Here is a 22871-nt window from a genome sequence, read left to right as displayed (position 1 = left end):
GGAATGTTGCTCTTCCTAAAGGTTTAATACTGTAAGCAGTGCTACTCTCAATAACTTTGTATATTTTTAAAACTGTTTTTGCTTATTCATTATTGTTATTATTGTAGATATCTGTTGGGTTCCTACCCTGGGTAGTGCAAACAGTTACTGTGCATGGCCACTAAGCTGAAAGATTGATGGTTTGAGTCTGCCCAGAGGCACCTTGGAAGACAGGCCTGGTGATCTACTTCCCAAAACTCAGCCACTGAAAATCCTGTGGAGAACAGTTCCACTCTGACACACATGGGATTGCCATCAGTTAAATCGACTAGACAACAACTAGTAACCAGGTGATAGGCATGGTGCCAGACTAGGAATTCAACCATGAAAAGAATAGCCCTGGCTCTCAAGGAACTTGTAATCTAACAGACGAGACTGACAAGAAAACAGGCAACCACAGTACAGAGTGGCAAATGCTGTGATGGGGCAACCACAGAGGGCAATGGGACCTCAGTGGGGGATACTACCCCACCCTGGGGTGGTGGTGGATGTAGATCTAACTGCTTTAGAGCTCTAAGTACATATTTTCAGGATGCTCAATGGAATGAATGCTGAGCACAACTGTCTTTCATTCAATCATTTCAGTGGGTATATTTTCCACTTCTAGATGTTTTGTTCTTTTTCAAATATACCTTTTTTGCGGGGGGGTATTCTTTTTTCGTGCACTTTCTATTCTTTATCTTTGCCTTCATTTGAAGCCTGCTTTTTTCCCCTTATAGTTTCTTTCAAAATGCTCTACTAGGTCATGTTTTGGGGAGTATTGATGCTTACTTTGTTGGTTTACTCTCACGATGGAATGTTTCCTTGAGTGGTTTGGAATTTTGGCTGTGTGTGTGTTTTCCTCCTTCTTCTTGGTGTCCCTGTGAGCCCTGACTTGTGGAAATATAGTTAGAGTACATTTTTACATTTGCTTCTGCTGGGCACCCTAGAGGTTTAACTGATCTATAGCCTATTTTTACTTTAATTTCTCTACTTGGGGAAACTCTCTAATCATTTAAAAACAATTTACTGAATATTCATTATTGTGTATCCCTAGGAAACCCTGGTGGCCTAGGGGTTAAGAGCTACAGCTGTGAACCAAAAGGTCAGCAGTTCAAATCCACCAGGCGGGCCTTGGAAACACTATGGGGGAGTTCTACTCTGTCTTATACGGTCGCTATGAGTCGGAATCAGCTCGATGGCAACAGGTTTGGTTTGGTTTTTTTTGGTGTATCCCTACATTCGGTGCCATGGGAGATGCCAAATAATATGAGACAATACAAAATGGCTGCCTTACATGGAACCATAGTCTGAAAGGTCAAAATATAAGCAAAAAGTTAGGTGACCATGCGAGGCAGGGTAAAAGGCCAAATGGTGGACATGCAGCCAAGTTTAGAAGGAAAAACAGACAGTTGGAGAAAACCAGGGAGGCCAAGCCCAGAGAACGAAAAGGTTCATGTGAAGAAGTTTCAGAAGTGAGGTAAACCCCTAGCTGGAACCTGGGAACAATCACCTCTCCTGGATGGAGAGTTAGTGTGATGTTGTACGGTTAGCTAAGGCTGTGGATGCACTTGGCTTTAAGGCTGCTGGTGACAAAGCTAAGCCAGAATCAAAAAGCACACCTGGGAGAGGGGGTTCTGTTTGGTAAAAGTTGTATTTGAAGGAGAAAATGCAGGGACTTGAATAGGCTAGGAGACTTTGCAGTGATTCAAACCTGGAGGAGCCTAAATTAGGGAGGCCAATGTGAGGGAGGTAGAGTAGAGCCCTGGAGGAAGAATGGAAGGAGGAGCATGTGGAAAGTGTAGGGTATTTGTTGTCAGGGGCAGCAAGGAGACTGGCTTTTTAGGGGCAAGGCGGGAAAGGAGTCGGAAAACGTGGACAGTGAGAAACCTAGTCTAACAGTAAAACTGGTCAGAAGGCAGATATCTATTCTGGTAAAGACATTTCTCACAATGAACTGGCAACAGGATAATAACCACAGGCAGAGGGACCCGGTCTCCATTGCTGTGTCCCTGCAGACTCCAGAATATTGGGTTCTTTTCCCTTTAAACAGAAACTTTTACTGAGCCCGCCCACAACTGGCAAGGCACAAATCTGCGTGTTTTGCAGGGAGTGGAGCACGTTTACAAATAGGAACAGGACAAATGGCAACAGGCACTTGCTGTAATAAGTACTCCTCATGGGGTTATTGTGAGGATTATACCTGAGTTAAGCACTTAGAAACGTGCTTGGCACATAGTAAGTGCCGTTTAAGGTCATCCATGATCAATTATTATTCATTTTTATTAATTTAAGGATTAGACTGCGCCTAGCACAGTGCCTGAGTGTGCTCACATTCAAGGACTGATTTAAAATGGTCTAGGGGGAGGGATTAAAACGGTCAAGTACTTTAAGGGCAAGACAAACTTTATAACCATGGTCTCTAAAGGATTTTCTGGAAGACTAAACAGCAGGAAAAGACCACAGACTCTGAGGGGCGACTGGATTTGGTCTGGTGGGGCAGACATTCCTGGCAGCTGCTGTGAAGGAGTAAGACTAGGAGGCTGGAAACCGCAGGAGCTCGGCCTGCAGCAGAAGGCCTGGCTTGCGCAGAGTCCCTCACACGCCGCGGCCACTGGGATCTGGGCCGCAAAAGGGCGGGCCCAGAACTGCGACGAAAGCTCCCGAAGAGGGTTCGAAAGAGCCTCTGACCATATTGGGGGCGTTTGGCTGCCAGAGCCGCCCCAGAGCCGCCGAGCCCCGCCCCCGGGACTCTCTGGGGATCCCGGGGGAAGCTCCAGGCCTGAGGCGACCTCGGCAGCCTCGGAACCCGAGGCCTGGGCCAGTCTGCGACCGTTCACCCGCCACCCACACACCAGCGTGCAGCCGGGCCCCAGCCAAGTCCGAGAAGCACGTCCCGCGTGTGCCGCCTGCAGCGCCACGCCCCCGGGCTCCCCCGAGCCCTCGAATGGTGCGCTCCGGCCCCGCCCCCTAACGCTCCTGCGGGGCGGGGCTTCGCCCCTCACGTGACGGGGAGTGACCTCGCGGCCCCGAGCCATGGGGGCTTCGGACCCGGAAGTGGCGTCCTGGGCTCGCGGCGGTGCCGCGGGGATGGCCGGCGCTGGGGCGGGAGCTGGAGCTCGCGGCGGAGCGGCGGCGGGGGTCGAGGCCCGGGCTCGCGATCCGCCCCCCGCGCACCGCGCACATCCGCGCCACCCTCGGCCCGCGGCTCAGCCCTCGGCCCGCAGGATGGACGGCGGGTCCGGGGGCCTGGGCTCCGGGGACAACACCCCGACCACCGAGGCGCTTTTCGTGGCGCTGGGCGCGGGCGTGACGGCGCTCAGCCACCCGCTGCTCTACGTGAAGCTCCTCATCCAGGTGGGAGCCCCGGACTCCGTGGGGAGGTGGAGGCTGCTGTGAAGGTGACAGGCTGGGATCTAGAGGAGGATTGGGGCGGGAGAGTCGATGGCGGCGGATATGGGGAGGGGGCGGGCACGGCGGGTTTAGGGGGGCGACAGGGTGGGAGCAGTGGATTTGGGAGAAGAGGAAACAGGCGAAGGGTTTTGGGGGTGCAAGGGTGACGGGTTTGGGAGTGCAGGCGGAGAGAAGGGGTCAGAACGAAAGATTTGGGAGAGAGTGAAAGGAGCAGAGGAGGGCTTTGGAGGCCCCGCTGGGGCGGGGGAGGGTAATCGGATAGGGAAGATCGGTTATGGGAATGAAGGAATGAAGACGTAGAATTTAGGATTAGAGGGAAAGGTCAGCAGATTTGGGATAAGGGAGCAATAGCATTGGGGGAGGGGCGAGAAGTTTGGCAAATGGGGTAAGGAGAGGGGTTGGGGGCTAAGGAAAGGATTCAGGGAGTGAGGCGGTCAGATCTGGGGTAGAGGAGAGCGAGTACTCTGGATTGTATATAGATGGATATAAAGCGGTTTGGGGGGGACAAAGGAGTAGGAGAGAGGTTTAGAAATTTAGGAGGGATGGATGGGATATTAGACTTGGGGGAGGCGGACGGGGTATTGAGTTGAGTGGTGATGGGATTTGTTGCTAGGGGGCGAAGGCAAAAAATTTAGAAGGGGAGATCTATCGATTTACCAGGGGCAGGGTCTCTGGATTTGATGGCGACGACAGATTTGGTGGAAGGAGGAGACGGGGTGACGCGTTTGGGGGGAGGGGAACGGATAAAGAGACGCATTGGGGGAGGGGAGTGGTGGCGATGTGTCTGAAGAGGGGAAGGTGGAGGAAAATTTTAGGGGGAAGGGGATGACATATTTGGAAGAGAAAATGGAAATCATTGTTGGAATGGGGGGGATTGGGCTGAAGGGGTGTGAAAAAATTGGAATTGGGCAGAGGAAGGGGCTGGCATGGACATAGGTGGCAGGGTAGGTAGGGGTTGGCAGAAACAGATGGAGGTAGGGATGTGTCCGAAATGAAGGGATGAGTGGGGCGCTTGGCGATATTTGGTGGTGGCCAGCAGTGAGTTACAGATGAAGTAGGCTACTTGAGAAAAGGTGAGATTGACCTGAAAGCGGGAGTGGGATGGGGTGAAGGGAGTGCATTTGGTAGAATTAGGTGGGCATGACTGAGATGAGCACAGTTGAGATGAAAGTGGTGGGCTGGTTAGGGCCGGGACTGGTATCTGAAGGTGTAGCCACGAATTTGCCAGTTAAGAAGAGTAGGGGGTAGGAGGTGAAAATTGAAATGGAGGAAGATGCAAACAAAAATTGAAGTTTGAGATTTGAATTTAGGCCAAATTTTACTCTCCTTAGACCTGAACTGAGACACTTGGAGGTGATTGGAATGGAGAGCCTTGAGAATGGGGGTAACTGAAATCTGGGGTCTAATGAATTGGGGAGGGGATAGTAGATTTTTGCGAGCCCTGGTGGCACAGTGGTTAAGAGCTCTGCTGCTAACCAAAAGGTTGTCAGTTCGAATTCACCAGCCGCCCCTTGGAAACCCTATGGGGCAGTTCTCTTCTATCCTATAGGGTCACTATGAGTTGGAATCGACTCAATGGCAATGGGTTTTTGTTTTTGTTTTTTTAAATAGAATTTTGGGTGTGACCAGGAGTATGGCAAGGAATGGAGAGATCCAGGCAGGGGAAGAATCAGGGTCCCCGACTAGAATCTAATTGTGACTGGGATTTGAAAATGGCCGCAGGGGGAAGGATGAGACCAAGACTAGCATTTGGCTGTGATTCGAGGGTGAGAGCTGGCTACTTCCAGGATTAAGATTTTACTTACAGCAATAGAGATTACAGGTTTGGGAGAGAAATTGTAAAGAGTGAAGTTTGGAACCAGAGGTACCTGATGAGAAGTTAGGGGCATTGGGAGCTGAATTTTTTTGACCGAAGAAGTGAGATTCAGTGAAAGTTGGGGTTTTAGGGCGGCAGATGGGTGGAGGGTCTGTGGAGTGAAGAAGGCTGAAGTACAAGGAATGGGTGGGCTTGATAGGAGGGGAACTGGCAAGTGGCTTTGTTTGGACCATGCTGGATTTATTTGGTTTATAGGTTTGAGAAGAAACTTGAAGTAAGGGTGGTTTGGAAATGAGAATTGGGAAATGAAGGAGACTGAAGGGTGAGGAGAATAGGATGGTGGATAGGTAAGGATGGGTGAGCCCAGTTGGGGTGACAGAGATGGTCTATCTGATATGAACCGGGCTGAGTATAACAGATTTTATGGTGAAATCTTAATGGGAATAGCTTGGGAATCAGAGTGACATTTTGCAGAAAGGTAGATCGCAGTTTGTGGGTGGCAGGAGTGGAGTGACAGATTTGGGGGCTGTCTAGATTAAGTGAATAAGGGAGTGCCTCAGATCGAGGCCAGTGGGTGTTAGGTTTGGGGAGTTGGAGATTTGAAGGTAATGGGCTGGGCCTAGGAGTATCCGAATAGAGCTTCAGGCTTCACCATGGTTAAACTAGTTGCCCTTGATTCATTCCAAATTTTTGGCTGATTTTTTGGAAGTAGATCTCCAGGTCTTTCTTTCAAGGCGCCTTTGGGGGTGGACTTGAACCACCAGCCTTTCAATTAGCACCTGAGTGTATTAACTATTTGCACTCCCAGGACTCCTCGGCTGTGGTTAGGGCTGGGCTAACAGATTTGGGGGTGAAAGTGAATGAACATGGTTTGGGGAAAAATCCTTAAAACCTGGAGGTGAAAAGAGTGGGAGTGATGTATGGCCAGTGTGCCTTTGGATAACCCAGACTGGAGGTTCAGAAAATAGACTTGACAGATTTGAGAGCCACGGGGATATGGGGAGAAGGGACACGGCAGATTTAAGGGTGAGTGACATCTATGAGCTCCCAAATTGTAATGACTAGACTGGGTAAAACAGCAAACAAGCCAACTTGGAGAATACTGCCTGTATTTAAGAAATCAAAATAAAACTTAAACTCAGAACCTTCATGCTCTTAGCTCAAAAGGAAAAAGGTCTAGAAGGGGAGTGCTAACTGCCTGGGTCAGCCTGGCTTAACAACCCTTTCTCCCTCAAGAACCCTGGACTAGAATTTTTTTTCTTTAAAAAGGCGATCCCCTTTACAAAGGAGGTTTCTTAATTTATAATCAGTAATCTGTCATGTGGGAGTCCCCGGGTTGCTGCAGACAGTTAAGTACTTGGCTACTAACCAAAAGGTTGACAGTCTTGGGGGACATCTAGGTCAATTGGCATAAATAGTTCATAAAGAAAACATTCTATCTCCTACTTTGGTGAGTAGTGTCTGGGGTCTTAAAAGCTTGCAAGCAGCCATCTAAAGATACAGCTATTGGTTTCTTACCATCTGGAGCAAAGGAGAGTAAAGGAAACCAAAGACTCAAGGACTAATGGATCTCAGGAACTACAGCCTCCACAAGCCTGAGACCAGAAGATGTAGATGGTGCTGGCTACACTACCAACGGCTCTGACCAGGATCACAATAGAAGGTCCTGGTTAGGGTGGGGGGAAAATGTAGAACAAAATTGAAATTCATAAAAAGGATCAGATTTACTGGTCTTAGAGAGACTACAGGACCCCCTGAGACTATAGCCCTTAGATACCCTTCTAACTTGGAACTGAAGCTGTTCCCAGAGACCCCTTTGCAGCCAAATAATAGACTGGCCTATAAATAAACAATAACAAACGTGAGGAAAGTACTGCTTAGAACAATCATCTGTGTGAGACCAAAAGGGCAACATATGCCCCAAAGCAGAGATGAAAAGGCAGGAAGGGGCAGGAAAACCAGACAAAAGGAAACGGGGAACTTAGAGTGGTAATGGGAGAATGCTGACACCTTGCGGGGATTACAGCCAACATCATGGAACAATTTGCATATAAACTATTGAATGGAAGACCAATTTGCTCTGTAAACCTTCACCTAAAACACAATTAAAAAAAAAAAAAGAAGGTTGACAGTTCAAATCCACCCATAGGTGCTGGAAAGAAAGGCTGTGGAGATCTACTTCCGAAAAATCACAGCTATTGAACACCCAATGGAGCACAGTTCTACTCTGAAATATGTGGGGTCGCCATGAGTCAGAATCGACTTCATGGCAACTAGTTTGGTTTGGTTTTTTAATCTGTCAGGTTGTTCAGAATCACGCCCACACGAGGACAGCCTGAACTTTCAAAAACACTTGACTAAGGAGGAAAAGAAAGGCAATTAAGCCAGGAAGACAATAGAAACATACTTAGTCCATTTTATAGACAGGCCTCATCCCCTTCCACATCCTAGAAGGGCCTGGCTGGCCTGCTTTAAAAGTGTCGGGGTGTCCTGGCCCCCTGCCAAGGGAGGGGCCTTCTTACTCCCCACCTCTGCGCTGGTTTCCTAGGCACCTGGCCTCTTGTGTGGCAGCAGAGAGTGTCTCTCTCCCCATTATTGGCAGCATAACAAACGCAAACCTCAGGAGAGCCCCACCTCCCTCCTCATAGGACTGTGGATGGTACGGTCCTTTACCTGTCCATGATTTTCACAAATACCTTAATTATAATCAGCATCTGTACAGCAAGAAGTTTGATAGCCCTGCACAGAAAGGTGGAGGGGGCTTTCTGTCACAGAGCTTTGTGATGACTGAGACCAGGACAGAGTTGCGGATACATTTGAAGAGCAACTGGGATTTGGGGTGATGGTTTGTTAATCTTGCAAATGGAACTTGGACAGACTTGGGGGTGTCTACTGTGGGTTCAGTAAGAAATTTGAGTCCGGGATGGACTTTGGAATGCGTCACTTAGAGCTGGGGCTCACCTTTGGGACTAAGATTTGGGTGTGACGTGTTTTGTGTTGCCACATTTGAGAATTCAGTTGGAATGAAGTTTATAACCTGAGAAGTTGAGCTGAGATTGATTTTGAGATCAGAGAAGGGTTTGAAGTACATAGAAATGAGGGACTCTAAACTCGGAATATCTGGGGTTTGCAGGTAAGAGTGGTAGGGAATGGGGTTGACTTGGATCATGGTAGGGGTGGTATCTGTGACTAGGCATTCTGTCTGTGCGGAGGTGATGTGGCGCTGGTTGGTACAGACCCTGAGGAAACTTGCGTTATGTTTTGATGGGGAGCACACTCACAGAGACGGCACTGGGGAGAAGAGCTAGAGGCCTGAAGAGATGGGAAGCAGTGAGACGGAAGCAGCAGTGGAATCTGACCTTCCTTTTGTATTTGTTTATTCTGAAGGTGGGTCATGAACCGATGCCCCCCACCATCGGGACCAATGTGCTGGGGAGAAAGGTCCTCTACCTGCCAAGCTTCTTTACCTATGGTGAGTGCCCATCCGAGGCAGGAAACCCCACACAGATGTAAAAAAGTGTCAAATGGGTAGCAGGTGCAGCTGGCCCTGGGGACATGGCGGTCAGCATGGCGCTCTTCCTCAGACCTGGAGAGAAGGGGATTTAAGAGTGGTCAGAGGCAGCAGGGTGCCAGGGCAGGAGCAGGTGAACAAGGCAGTTTTGGTCCAGCTCCCCTGCCTACAGCTGGCAGCCCAGGCAGCAGGGGGGACAAACAGGTGCCTGAAAGATGGGAGGTGCAGGACATGGGTCCATGTCTCCCCAGGTTGTGCCTGGAAGCAAGGGTGGGAGTGGTTTTCCTTTTGCCCTCTGAGCAGTGTGGCCCCGTGCCCAGCTTTTCTGCCCTCCAGCTGCTCCAGCAGGAGGCCTGTAGGGCTCTCCTGGCTCTTCTCTTGGGTCTTCCAGGTTGTTCTGTTTCCCCTGTATCCCCAGGCAGTGGCACCTACTCACTCAGGCATCTTCATCCACTGGTTCTAGAACAGCATGTAGTGAAAGAAAGGGCATCACACCAGAAGCTGAGGCACCTCCCCACTTGTTTGCCCCCGGCGAGCCTCAGGTGCTTGGTCAGGCCACTGGACTTCCCTGGTTGAACTTTTCCTGTCTGCAAAGGAAGGTTGGCTTCTCACACCTGAGTCCTTTTTACAGCCCCCTGCTCTAGCAGCTCTGCTGGCCTGGAGACCTCTCCACCAAGAAGCCCACTGCAGTGATGCTTTCCCGATGCCAGCAAAACCCACCCTTCTGCCTCTGCTGCATGTCCCTGGTCCCTGGGCGCCAGATGATCCAGTCCTTTTCAAACCCACCATTGCTTTCCCTCTTCCAGCCCCACCCTCCCCGGATGACCGTGGTGGTCTTTAACTGCACCCTTTCTTTCCGTGTCAGGGTCAGAGTTCAGCTGCAGGCTGTTGCCTTGTGCTACCCACCTCTGCTCTTACCTGCTTAGTCAGTTCAGAATGTTCTCTGAAACTCCTTCTTTGAGGCCTTTGTCCATGTCGCATGTCACCTTTTTTTTTTTTTTTTTTTTTACCGTCACACACTAACCGTTGGCAGAGTCACACACCCCATTTCTCTCCAGTTTTGTCCCCATGTTACTAAGTCCAGAGTCTGGAACCAGACAGAACATGCTATTTTGTGGCAAATGTATTTGGTTTTTATTTTTAAATTTTCAGTATAGGTGAGAGGAAGTCACAGAATTAAGAAAATACTCCCCACTGTACAATGAAGCAAGCATGCAGAGATAACACTGGACTTGTGGGAAGCCAGGCTGGAGGGCTGCCGGCCCCCATCACTGTGGTATCTGTGTATGTCGCCACGTGTGCTATGTTACAGGAGACGGGCAGTTACAACTCAGGTCATCCTTACCCATGCTATACCAAACAAAACAAACAAACCCATTGCTGTCAAGTTGATTCCGACTCATAGTGACCCTATGGGACAGAGTAGAACTGCCTCATGGGGTTTCCAAGGAGCTACTGGTGGATTCGAACTGCTGACCTTTTGGTTAGCAGCTGAGCTCTTAACCACTGTGCCACCAGGGCTCCTCATGCTACCCAGCGGTTTCCAAAAGGACTTGGAGGAGGGCTCTTGACACACATTTTTCTACCTCTTGCAAAGATAAGCAGAATTCTGAGGTGCTTCCCCACTCCCGACCCCTGTTTATATAACATTGGATCAGTCTAGATGTTGTGAGCAGATGCCTGTTGGGCAGTTCGGACACCATGCCTGCCTGCGTACGGAGCTGTCTGGACAGTAACTCCTTCTCAGGGTGGGAAGGCACACATTTTCCTTGACGGGGTTTTCCAGGGACTCCTGAAATGATGGGAAGGAGCCCCTGGCCAGCTCTGCAGGAATCTATAGTACCTTTTTCAGCTCTCACTTATTCATATCCATCTTTGAAATGGGAAGAAATCGCCCCGGTGGTGCACTGGTTAAGGGTTTGGCTGCTGACCAAAAGGTTATTAGTTCAAATCCACCAGCCACTTGGAAACCCTACAGGGCAATTCTCCTCTGTCCTATAGGGTCACTATGAGTCAGAATTGACTCCACGGCAATTAATTTGCTCTTTTTTTTTTTTTTTTTTTTACCCATGGGCTTGTCAAGAGTAGAAGGAAGTTAATTGTTTTGATCAAGATGGCACTGTGAGGCTTTATCCCCACGAGCTCTCTCTTCTGCTACTGCACCTTCTGGATGGCTAGGGTTCCCCTCCCCCAAAATAAAGCTTCCTTCTGCTTGTTGACTCTGAAGCAGGGCGTACTGCCATGTCTGTTGCCCAGTGTCCCCTCCCTCCCCTCCTATTTGTGCTCTCAAAACCCAGTTGAAGCAGTGACATTACGTGGCTGGGTTGAAAGTGGCTGGGTTGAAAGACGTTGCGGAGGAGAAAAAGACATATTTGCTGGTTCCTGCCATTGGGCGGTGCTAGAGAGCTAGATTTGTGGGTCTGCAAACCAAACAGGTCCACTCTGACTCACAGCGACCCTATAAGACAGAGTAGAACTCTGCCCCACAGGGTTTCCAAGGAGGGGCTGGTGGATTCGAATTGCCATCCTCTTTGCACTTAACCACTACGCCCCCAAGGTTTCCAAAGGGAGCACATTGAGAGAATGTTCAACTAGCTTTCAGGTATGCAGGTGTATAAAAATGCATATCCATGTTGAAAGTGATTAAACAGGTGATAATAAACAATGAAACATTTAAAAAGGCATCCTTTTAGAGACCCTAATGAAAAGACACTGACTCACACAGGTGGCGTCTACCTCCCTGACCGCTGAAGTTTTTTCTATAGAGTAGTTCATTGGCGCTTCTGTTTTAGTTACTTCTCCACAGCCTCCCCCGCCGCCTTGATCCATAATGCCAACAGGTGTCAGCTAGTGTCCTGGGTGCAGCACTGGAGCAGGATGGGGACCGTCCTTGCTGGTGTGTTCAGGTGTTGCAGGCCTGCGGGCACGGGCATAGAGTTGTAAACGAGTGCCGTGCCGGGATACCCTTTTGTCTTTCTTCTGGAAGCCCTTTCTTTTCCTTTTTTCTCACTTAGGCTGCAAAATTCATCGTTGTCTGGGGGCGCTCTTTCTCTCTCCTTTTGTTTTTTCTTTTCCCTGAAAAGAACGTTTTCTGCAAGCAACAGAATTCATTTCTGGGTTGCAGCACTGAAGTTGCTGAATTGAAAAGTCATAGCCACGTTTGTCAAGTGGAATTTTCAAAGCTAGAAAAAAAAATGAAATTGTCAGAAACAGGTTTTGAAGGTTTTATAAAAAGAAAGAGAGGCTAGAAAGGAACATTTGGGGGTTGGTTCCTGATCAGTGTTGGGGCTTTGGATGAGTGCTCCCATCCGTGACTGAAGTATTTACTTGAGGGACAAGCTGTGTCTGGTTGGGTGTGTATGGGATCCAGGAGCGGGAGCACCTGGGCTGGGTGTGATGCTGCCTCCTCTGCTTTCTTTTAGCCAAGTACATTGTGCAAGTGGATGGGAAGATAGGGTTGTTCCGAGGCTTGAGCCCCCGACTGATGTCCAATGCCCTGTCTACTGTGACCCGGGGCAGCATGAAGAAGGTGAGCCAAGGGCGAAGCCACAGCAGTTGCCAACAGTCCTCTGAGCCCCTTGCTACCCCCTGGAGACAGTACATAAGCATTGGTCCTGTTTCTCCCATTTCAGACTGGTCAGGGTACCACCCAGCACCGTAGCCAGACTCCCAAACCCTGTGGCCAAACCCCAAGTCTCCTCACTTGGGAGGGCAAGACCCCCAGTACTTCCCTTTCCCCACAGTTGTGACACCAGACAGTGGCTGCCCCCCACCCCCCGCCCACCGCCACCACCACCACCAACCCCAGGCCCTGAGCTCCAGGCCTGGGAGTGACTGGAGGGAAGCCCAGCAAATGGACACTGCAGAGAAAATAGCAAGAGCTGATAAAGCTTAGCTGGACTCTGTTTTTGGCCTCCTGTGTTTGTGTATCTCAGGTTTTCCCTCCAGATGAGATCGAACAGGTTTCCAACAAGGATGACATGAAGACTTCTCTGAAGAAAGTAGTGAAGGAGGTGGGCATGTTAGGATTGGCGAGGGGGTGGCCTTTGGCGGGAAGTCTGATACTATCTAATCTCCGCGAGTCAGGTTGGTCATTGCAGAGTGACAAGCAGAGTTGGGTCCTTGGGTGTGGATGGGTGGGTGGGGTGGTAGGTACAAGGAGGCCCAATTTGGACACTGCAAGGAGACCCAGAATGCCTTCTTAGCCACTCTGGGACCTAGCCTAGGACCCAGCAACACTCCAGGTGGAGTGCCACTTGTGGAAACAGCCTGAGCAGCTCCCCACCCCTGCTGTCTTCCAGACCTCCTACGAGATGATGATGCAGTGCGTGTCCCGCATGTTGGCCCACCCCCTGCATGGTGAGCACCCTGGGGGAGACTGCGTCTAAGGCATGAGTGTGATGGGGTGGGGCGGGGTGACCCTTGTGGACTGTATTGGGCAGCAGTAGGATTACTGGGAAGTGACAGTGGGGTGGAGGCTTGTCCGTTGGAACCAACCTGAGGAAAGATTGGCCAGGACTCCTGTCCGAAGGGAACCTGGATTCTTTCCAATCAGAAGAAAAGAGACACTGTGGTTGTGGATGTGACAGGGAATCCCAGTGGCCCTCCTTCTCTCCCATGCCTGGACATGTCGCACCTGTGCAGTGGCCACTCCGGGCCAGGCACCCCATGGCTGGGTGTCATGGGCTTTGGCCCACCGCATCACCTCTGTGTGTTTTCTTTCCCCTTAGTCATCTCAATGCGCTGCATGGTCCAGTTTGTGGGACGGGAGGCCAAGTACAGGTGGGTAATTCTCGGGGCTGGTGGGAGTGGCCCAGGTCCCCTTCAGTGGGCTGTGCTAGGGTCTGTCATGGCACTTTTCCTGGCCTCACTCTAATGTGACAGCTCAGCCTGCCTCACTGCAGAAGAATGAGGTGGTGGCCTCTGAAGCCCAGGGGTCTTTTCGCTTCCCCGTCTCTTGTCAGGGGCTGCCCTGGGTGAGCCTAGCTGCCCTGTGGAGGGATTCAGTGGTGATTGGAGTCTGCTTGGATTAGGATTCCTGGCACCAGAGCTGATCCTGCGACTCAGGGTGGTTCTGGGACTGAGCAGGGACCCTCCTGGATCCCCCTAGGTTATGCCCTAATGATTTCTCCAGGCTGTCATGGAACCTGCTTGTAGCTCTTTCATCCTCTGCTAAGAGGCTGTCGGCCCCATGGCTTTGGGGTTCATGCCTTCAGCTGTTTAGCAAACACTCCCCTAGCATCTGCTGTGCCCAGCACTGAGCTGGGTGCTGTGGGGACATACATGTCTGAGGCTCTGTGCAGGACAGGAGGTGGGTCCTGGAGCATGTGGCAGGAGGACACACATCTGGTATCTTCCTCTCTAAGGGTCTATCTTCCTGGGTTCAGTTGTTTTCTCAGCTGTCCTGTGGGCCCCCCATCAAGGAAGCTCTGCTCCTGCTGTGCCTCATTTCGAGTTCACTAATGAGAAATCGGCCCATTCCCCCAGACTAAAATGCGATGTTGATAGATGGGACCAGGAGGCAGCAAGCTGGCTCACAGCTCCAGCAGGCTGAGTCACCATTTTAGGAAGACGGCTGATGGAGCCTGGCAGGGCTGGGGCACCGCAGGACCTAGTGGCTTTGGCTCCCGCTCTCCCTCTTCTAGATTGTTCCTTTTGCCTAGGCTAGCTTCCATTCAGGCCAGGCCAGTTGACATTTCTGGCCGCAGGTCACGGGTTACTACTGAGCCTCCTTTGCATTTCACACCTAAGACACCACAGCCTCTCCTCTGGTCTCTAACTGGCTGCAGTGGCCAGGGCACCAGGCCCCAAACTCCCTGCTAGGGAGGCCAGATGCCTTTTCCCAGCCTGCTTCTGGGGGGCCTGACTCCAGGGCCTTACGCTGCAGGGGCTATGCTCCTTCTCTGCCCTCTGGGAAGGTGGTTGTCACCACTCACCACCTCTTCCTGTCTCGCTGTTGGCTTGCAAGCTTCTCTGCTGGAAGGTTGTTTAGCTGCAGCAGCCCCACCTGAGAGGCCCCTTCCTAAGATCCAACAGAAAACAACGGCAGAGAACTGCTGGGTCTTCTGCCCCATGGGTTCTTGGGTTTCCCCCAGTCTCCGTGAACTGTGTAAACCCCCCTCACCCCAAACAAGAGCTTGCTATTCTTCTCCGTATGGGTTCTTCCTGGTCAGAGAGAATCTCCCCTGCCCTTATCCTGCACAGGACAGGGTAAGGAGGGGGCAGAGAGGGCACTCTGAGCAGGGGTGGTGGGCTGTGCTCCAGGTGACCTTGTATTCCTGTCTTGCCTTCTTCGCAGTGGCGTGCTGAGTTCCATTGGGAAGATTTTCAAAGAGGAGGGGCTGCTGGGATTCTTTGTGTACGTGAGTTTATACCCCCTGTACCCGGCCATGGGGCATGGCTCTATTAAAAAGGTGCACTCTCAGCCTCTCAGGCCGCAGCTGCTGGCCTCAGGCTACCACAGCACTCTGCAGGGTGGCAGTCCCGGGCCAAGGCCCTGCCATCCAGTCCATAGCGGCATAGCATGTCCCAGCTATGGATCATTGGGACTAAAGCCACCCAACCCCCCTCAGGTCCTGGCTCTCATAAAAATGACACTTTTCATCCAGCACACTGGGGAAACAGCCTCGCCAGGCCCTGTCCATCCACCCCATAGCTGAGGTGGCCATGGGGCTGGTGTTCATGAACTGGGGTACTGCATAACTTTGGTTTTACTGCTAAACAAGGGCTGAAATCTGTGGCCTGGACTGAGGGTTGAGGGCTGGCAGCTCACAGGCTGCCTCCAGCCAACAGACTCTGGCTCTTGTCGTGTTTCTGACAAATTAGTTAACATTTAAAATTTTGGATATTTCACACAGAAATCCGTACTCTGGCTTCTAAAAAGTCAGGAAGTCTGGCCCACGGATAGGGCACGCAGTCTCCCAGTGGCCACAGACCCCTGCTTTCCTTGTTATCTCTCGTCCAATTTAACTCCACATGGAAAGGAAGCTCGTTCTCAGAAGACTGTGTTTAGATGCCTGTGTTTAGACAGAACCCAGAAGCTGGACTTGACAAGTGTGTTTTTTGTTTTGTCTTTTTCAGGTCTAGTTAGCGGCATACGTGGTATTATGTGCGTAGCACACTAGACATTGGGCTCCGTGTTAGCTAACATTTATTTTGTGGCTTAACACTTTGCCATATGTTTTTACTTATGATATCTCATTTAACCAAGAAATACTATGTGTGTGTGTGTGTGTGTGTGTGCATGTAGCAATTCTCAATGAGAGGTGGTTTTGCCCCCCTGGGGACATATGGTAATGCCTGGAGATGATTTTGGTTGTAACATCTCGGGGTGGGAGGGTGCTGCTGGCATCTGTTGGGTGAAAACCAGGGTTGCTACTAAACATCCAACAATGCTTAGGACAGCCCTCGCAACAATTGTCTAGCCCAAAATGTCGATGATACCAAGGTTGGGAAACCCTGATTTGTATACATGGACATAGACATACACATATTATGTACATATATAAATGTTGTTGTTAGGTACCACAGAGTCAAGTTTTGATTCATAGTGACCTGAAAGGACAGAGTAGAACTGCCCCATGCAGATTTCTAGATTGCCAGTTCTTTTCTTCCACAGAGTCACTGGTTGGTTTTGAACCACCAACCAATAGGTTAGTAGTCAAGTGCAAACTGTTTGCACCACCCAGGGTCCTACCACAACGCAACGTTGTTGTTGTTGTTGTGTGCCGTCAAGTCAGTTCCAACTCAAATCCACTGTATATGACAGAGTAGAACTACCCCATAGGGTTTCCTGGGCTGTAATCTTTTTATGGGAGCAGATGGCCAGATCTTTTTTCCCCACAGAATTTCTGGATGGGTTCAAACACCAACTGAGCGCTTCACCCATGTGTCAACAGGGCTCTGTACATATTTAAATATATAGGAATATTTGCCCACGTGCCTGTAGTTGGTATGTCAGACCTTAAGACACCACCTCTGGCATTTTTCACATGATACTGTTCTGCTCTGGTGTGTTAATAGGAGTCCCACACAGCAGATGCTTACCCATTGGGTTCCCCCTCCCCTCCCCCCCACCCTCCTGCAGGTCTTGAGAAAGGTGATAAATGTGCATGTTAAAAGCACTGAAGCCAGCCTGAGCACAGGTGGAGACAACAGGATGGGGAATGCACTCATGGAGGTTAACATCCCTCATAGTGTATATGTGTTAATATATTCTTTTAACTTTTCAAAAAATTTTTATATAAAGATTTTTAATAATCCAAAAATAATTCTGCTTCCTCTCCCAGGAGACAGCCAGTGTCTTCTCCTGGGGATCCTTCCAAGGCACTTCATACCTAAACAAGCAAATAAACACAAGTAGCACATGGTACCTTCTGATCCAGACTGGCTTTTTGCCCTCAGCACTGTATCCTGGGGAACCTTCCATATTGGTTCATTGACCTATTCATCCTAAAGGCCGTCCCTTTAAAGGTCAGCCCTCCTTGCAAATGCTTGCACGGGACGTCTTCGATGGAACCTTCTAGGGGTGAGGAGAAGACATACATTGAGTAGAGTGCTTCATGAGAAGTGGTTAGGTAAAGAGGCCAGGAGAAACCAGCCAGCATGTAGGCATTTGTTCACATCTTCATTGCACTACCCCAGATTTGGCAATATCCATATCTTAAAGCTTGGCTACTGGGCTTTGGCTTCTGGGGTTCGAAACCATAAACTAAATTGTGGCATCGGAAGTGGCAAATAACACCTCCCCATGGGAGAAGGAACCCTGTACCTTCCCAGTGTGGAGAGGGCTGAGCCGCCCACCCACGTGACCAGAAGGGTTCCATCCCAAGGCTGTGTCCTTGGCTCTGCTGAAGTGTTGAGCTTGGACCGGCCCTGCCTGCAGCCTGGGTGTGGAGCCCCCCAGAGGTGTTCCCCTCCCTCACCTGCTCATCTTTGCTCACCTTGTTTTTTAGTGGCTTAATCCCTCACCTCCTGGGAGATGTGGTTTTCTTGTGGGGCTGTAACCTGCTGGCCCATTTCATCAATGCCTACCTGGTGGATGACAGCGTGAGTGACACCCCAGGGGGGCTGGGAAACGACCAGAATCCAGGTTCCCAGGTTGGTTGGAACAAGGACTTGTCCATCTTTCCATGTTCTGCTGACGCCCAGGGTCTGGGGCAGAGGTAGACTCTTGAGGACTGTGGGATTCTGAGCAGCAGGGCCAGAGGGCTAGAGAGGGCTGTGGGGAGTGGTCTGAGAAGTCATCCCAGCAGTCAGCTTTGCCTCAAGGAGAAAGGACAGGAGAAGTGAGATGCCAGATTGGTAACCAGACCTGAGAGGAGTTTATAGAATGCCTGTCTCTGGGCGGCTTTAGAACTAAAACAGACCTCAGCTGATCCAAGACTAGTTTAAGACAGTGACTCAGCGCTAGGGATCAGGAGATGGATCAGCTAATAACAATAATACTTCATCCTTTGTTTAATGTTTTATGCTTTTCAAAACCCTTTTGTGAACATTATGGCATTTGATCCTCATAGCATCCTGGTGGTGAAGGGAATAGGGCAGGTTTAATGTCCCCGTTTTACAGATACAGAAACTGAGAGCCAGTGATTAAAGGGGTTATCCACAGTCAGCTTGAACTCGGCAGGGCTGAAGCTGGGTCTTTCCCGTGTTGGGCCAAGGGTGCTCCCCGCCCCAACCCCTTGAGTTTTTTCAAGTCGTCTAGGAAGTATACAATCCAGGCTCACCCCACTTTTTTGTTAACAGGTCTACACAGCCTGTTATACACAGACCATTCAGCAGGTCGGGTCAGGCACAGGGAGGGCCTGGTCTTTTTAAAAGGCAGTTGTTGAAAGAAAGGCATCCAGAGACCTGATGGGCTGACAGACAGAGCTAAGATAAGGGTTAGGGAGCAGTGGGGGCTGGAGGATTCCTGGTGGCCAGACATGCTCATAGCAGTGGTTGCCAACCCCAGGAGGCTAGGTGAGGGATCTGGGGGCCTGTCTGCCAGAATCACCTGGGGGGGCTTTCATTGTCTGCATGTGTCGGTGTCTCGGCTCCAGGCGTAACAATTCTGATTCAGCAGGTCTGGGGGTAGGGTGTGCCTGGGTCTGTGTCTGTGTCTGTGTCTGTGTGGTGAGGAATGTCCCACACCAGCTGAGAGCCTCACTCCCAGAGAAACCGACCAGCCAGTTTGCTTAGGTAGGTGACTTACTGGCCTTTCAGCGTGAGCAAATTTAAGCAGCTCCTACCCCACCTGCCTTTACGGTAGCACATGGCCTCTGCTCTGCCCTTTCTCAGGAGCCTTGTGGATGGCGAGTTGCTGCCGTCACACTCAGAGCAAAGCTGGGACAGCTGGAGAATCTTGGGGAGTGGGGGAGTGATCACAGCTGACTGGTTTCCTCTGGTCTGGGTGGACAGGTGCTTGCCCAGGGGCTGCCATGCTGACGTCAGCACTAGCAGCAGTCAACAGCTTCATTTAAAGCATTTTTCAAGTGCTTTTCTGTGTGTGGCTTAAAGCTGAAGATGAGGCTGTCTGGAGTGCCAAAGCCACTCAGGCAGAGGGCTGAGTAAACCTCCACCCAGGGGTCCAGGGCAAGTCCATCTGGTGGGATGGCCACTCCACAGGAAGTTGAGGGGTGGGTGGTTACCTTTCCTAGTCAGGGGCTGTTTCCTGGGTAAAGTAGAATTTCAGGAGTTGGTGTCTGAAGGGAGGGGAGCTTGGTGAGGTGGCAGAGTGCAGGAAACCCTGAGTTTCCCCTCACCTTATGCCATAGAGGCAGGATTCTGTCCTCTGGGTAGTTAAGAGTATGTGTCTGTCTTTTTGGCACTGTGTGCAAGCACTGGATGTTGATCACAGCAGACACCAACCAAGCCCTTGAAGCCCCCAGTCCAGTGGGATTACATGTAGGCCAGCAGCCAGGGATCCTGCTTACCTGGTCTCCTGACCATCCCCAGCTATATCCCAGAGCTCCCAATCAGTCACCTTATCCCACTCCTGCCTCCCCCATCTTCTAGTGGCTCTGACAACAAGGTCTGGGAAGCCACTGGCAGGCCTTGAAGAGTGCACCGTGTGTGGCGTGCGTGTGTGGTGCTGAGTGCAGAGGGGGCATGAGGCCGGTCTGGAGGGGAGGTGAAGGGGGCCTTAGTCTGGGTGGGACGGATTAGGCCCACATGTCTGCAGTCTTCATTCTGAGCTGCCTGCAGCAAACAAGCCTTCCTTTCTGTCTCTTCAGTTCAGCCAGGCCCTGGCCATCCGAAGCTATACCAAGTTTGTGATGGGGGTAAGTCAAACCAGCTGCCCACCCCACTGCCTATTGGCCTGGGTGGGGTTTAGGAAGCCAGCTTTAGGGTGGGTGGAGGCAAGCCTAGGTATAGGGTGCTGGCACAACGTGTCCCTGCCCCTTGGGCCCAGGTGGGTGGCTGGTGGTGGGTGAGACTCGGTGGCACTCAGGCATCTCTGGTTTCAGATTGCAGTAAGCATGCTGACCTACCCCTTCCTGCTGGTCGGTGATCTCATGGCTGTGAACAACTGTGGGTAGGTGTGCCCCCCTCACTTGGCACCCTGCAAGGCCACTGGGGGGACCCAGTTGAGTCTTTCCAGGGCTCTGCCCCTCTCCAACCCAGTCTGTGTGTGGGCTCCACCCACCAGGCACCCTGGCTTCCTCTGGCATGCACCGAGTCCCTTAGGGACGAATCTTTGGTTTGGGTGGGTGGCAGCTCCAAGTCAGTGCTTTTGATGCCTCCTTTGCCTTGGCTGATCCATCGCTCTCATTCTTGGGCAGGCTGCAGGCTGGGCTCCCCCCGTACTCCCCAGTGTTCAAATCCTGGATCCACTGCTGGAAGTACCTGAGCGTGCAGGTGAGCAAGTGCTGAGGGGAGAACGCTTTTCCTGTTCTTCCAGCACATGGATCAGATGAAATGGTTTGTGGGCTCCAGTGCATACAGAGATAAGGGGCTGTCATGGATGTGTAATAGGGTGAGTAGGGCGGGTAAAGAGAATGAGGACTCTTGATTCAAGGCAATCAAATGTCCACCCTGCCTTATTTCAGAAAGGATTTGAGGTGCTTAAATCTGGATTTACTGAATTAAACAGTGTATATATCAAACAGGCTCTCCTTTTATTGTTTGATTCTTCAAGACTTCTAGGACAACAGAAGGGGACTTTGGCCTGTGTAGTAGGTGGAAAAGCCCAAGAACTTCTTATCCCCAAAGTTAACACAGGCTGAAAATGCAAAGTCTGAGACTAGGTCAGCTGAATTCTCTGGGTTGTTAGGGCAGTGGGTGTGTTGGAAGCTGATCCACCCTCCTACGGGACATCCTGGGTGCCAGGAGAGCCTGGGGGTTGAGCTGGGCACATGGGGAGCCTAACAAGGGTGCTGGTCCTGGGGCTCTTGGGTTCTATGCCAAAGCACCCTCCTGCTGGTGGGAGCTCTTGGGCCCAGAGGTCAGGGGTTGAGGCTTCTGGCCAAGGACAGATCCTTGTCCTATCCTGGCTTTGGTTCACCTCGTAGTCTAATGGGGCATTGGCCTGGGAAGGAGCCAGTAGTCTGACTGGCCTCAAGGTTAAGAGGGTGGATGGGAGGGCAGGAAGGAAGGAGGAGACAGTCACAGTTCCTCTCAGTGACTCAGGCTAGTTCTCCATAACATCACATTCTCCCCCATGGGGTTGGGGGAGTCCCAGACCACTCAAGCTCCGAAGCCATAAGGGCAGTGAGTCTCCCCTTAGCATTTCGCCACTGAGGAGCCCTGGGGCACAAAGCAGATTCCAACTTTGCCCTCTAGGATGCAAGCCCACCCTCTCCAAGGTCTTTGAGCTCCTGGATCCTCTGGGGAGGAACGAGGAAGCACGGACTCCCCTTTCACCAACCCCACTGTTCCTTCCACTTCAGGGCCAGCTCTTCCGTGGCTCCAGCCTGCTTTTCCGCCGAGTGTCATCAGGATCGTGCTTTGCCCTCGAGTAACCTGAATCACTATTAACAAAAAACATGCTGTCTCAGCCTGGCCACGTAGGTGAGACCTGCTCATATCGGGGCACCTGCAAGACAAGACGACTCCAACCCAGCAACATGGAGATATGCTCCAGCCCAGCTGGGTTTCAGTTTCCATATTTGCCGTGTGTCTGTCCAGAGGTGGGGTGCAAGGGTGGGGGTGGGGCTGCGCCCAGTAGATTGAGTCACCTGTTTAGACCTGCAGAAGGTGGGGTAGCATTGGAGAATTGGGGCAAACTCCCCTTACTTCCCAGATTTGCCGAGTCCGCCTGGTCCAAAGGCCCAGAGAACAGCTCGTGGAGGCCCAGGTTTGATGGGGAAAGGCGAACAGGTTCAGCTCCCACCCCCACTCACACCCGAGTCAGCCCCAGCATTCATCCCTCAGCTCATTTGGGAGCCTCACTCCCACTTTGTAAATAGGGCGTGATCCCCTCTCACAAGGCCTCCATCGTGTCTAGGCCTGTGCTAGGAGGCTGTTGCTAGGATATGCCTTCGTTTTTCTCAACACTACTTTTCTGATAGGAAGGCAGCACCGTCTTTGAATGGGAAATCATGTAACTGCACAGCACGTGTCCCCTTGTCTAATGCTCGTCTTTTAATGGTGACGCCTACACGTGCAGGATCCAGATCCCTGTCTGGTCGTGGATTCCTGGAAGTCATGCCGATCAGTGTCTCTGGTTTTACCCAGTTTAAAAATTCATGATAAGATTTTACTTTTTTTCCCTCAAATAAATGTACTGTGGTGATTTGGAGTTTTGTGGGGAGCTTCTTATTTTTTGTGAGCTTAAAAAACCACCTGCAGTCCTTCTTGCCCCATCATGTCCCTGTGAGAGGGGCTGTAAAGTAACAGGGCCAGGGCAGTGTAGCCCGGGGATGAGCACCGGGGCTTCCTGTAGATCAGGCTTGGGGGCACACATTGGTCGATTGCCTGAATTCGAAAAGGTCGAGATGCCAGCAGCAGTTAGTCCATGGAAGTAGCCTTTTGGTCACCCTTGAGGTGAAGCCTAGGGTGGCAGTGGTTGCCTGTGCTGGGTCCCTGTAGAAGCTCTGTCTCTGTGCCAGCCCACAGATGTCTGGGAGCTTGTGGCATGCTGCTGGAGGAGACCCCTCCCTACCCTGACCCTTGAGGCCTCTGAGAGTG

The 22871-nt window shown here is 51.2% G+C and overlaps 1 protein-coding gene across 2 annotated transcripts; it reads left to right on the top strand.

Moving 5' to 3' along the window:
- Positions 1-3020: 3020 nt before the first annotated feature.
- Positions 3021-22482, top strand: MTCH1 (mitochondrial carrier 1). Of its 2 annotated transcripts, none has more exons than XM_049891092.1 (12): positions 3021-3375; positions 8636-8720; positions 12182-12288; positions 12695-12772; positions 13061-13118; positions 13490-13541; positions 15058-15117; positions 17714-17807; positions 19976-20023; positions 20210-20277; positions 20525-20600; positions 21632-22482. In XM_049891092.1, the coding sequence occupies exons 1-12, from the start codon at positions 3055-3057 to the stop codon at positions 21701-21703; spliced, it is 1119 nt and encodes a 372-aa protein (XP_049747049.1). In that variant the 5' UTR covers positions 3021-3054; the 3' UTR covers positions 21704-22482. The 2 variants fall into 2 exon arrangements, with proteins under 2 accessions (XP_049747049.1, XP_049747038.1); XM_049891081.1 differs by having other exon boundaries at positions 17714-17858.
- Positions 22483-22871: the final 389 nt, after the last annotated feature.

The sequence above is a fragment of the Elephas maximus genome, chromosome 1 (assembly GCF_024166365.1).
Source record: "Elephas maximus indicus isolate mEleMax1 chromosome 1, mEleMax1 primary haplotype, whole genome shotgun sequence".
NCBI lineage: Eukaryota > Metazoa > Chordata > Mammalia > Proboscidea > Elephantidae > Elephas > Elephas maximus.
The sequence above is the reverse complement of the archived record's forward strand: the minus strand, read 5'-3'. Positions and strand labels throughout refer to the sequence as shown.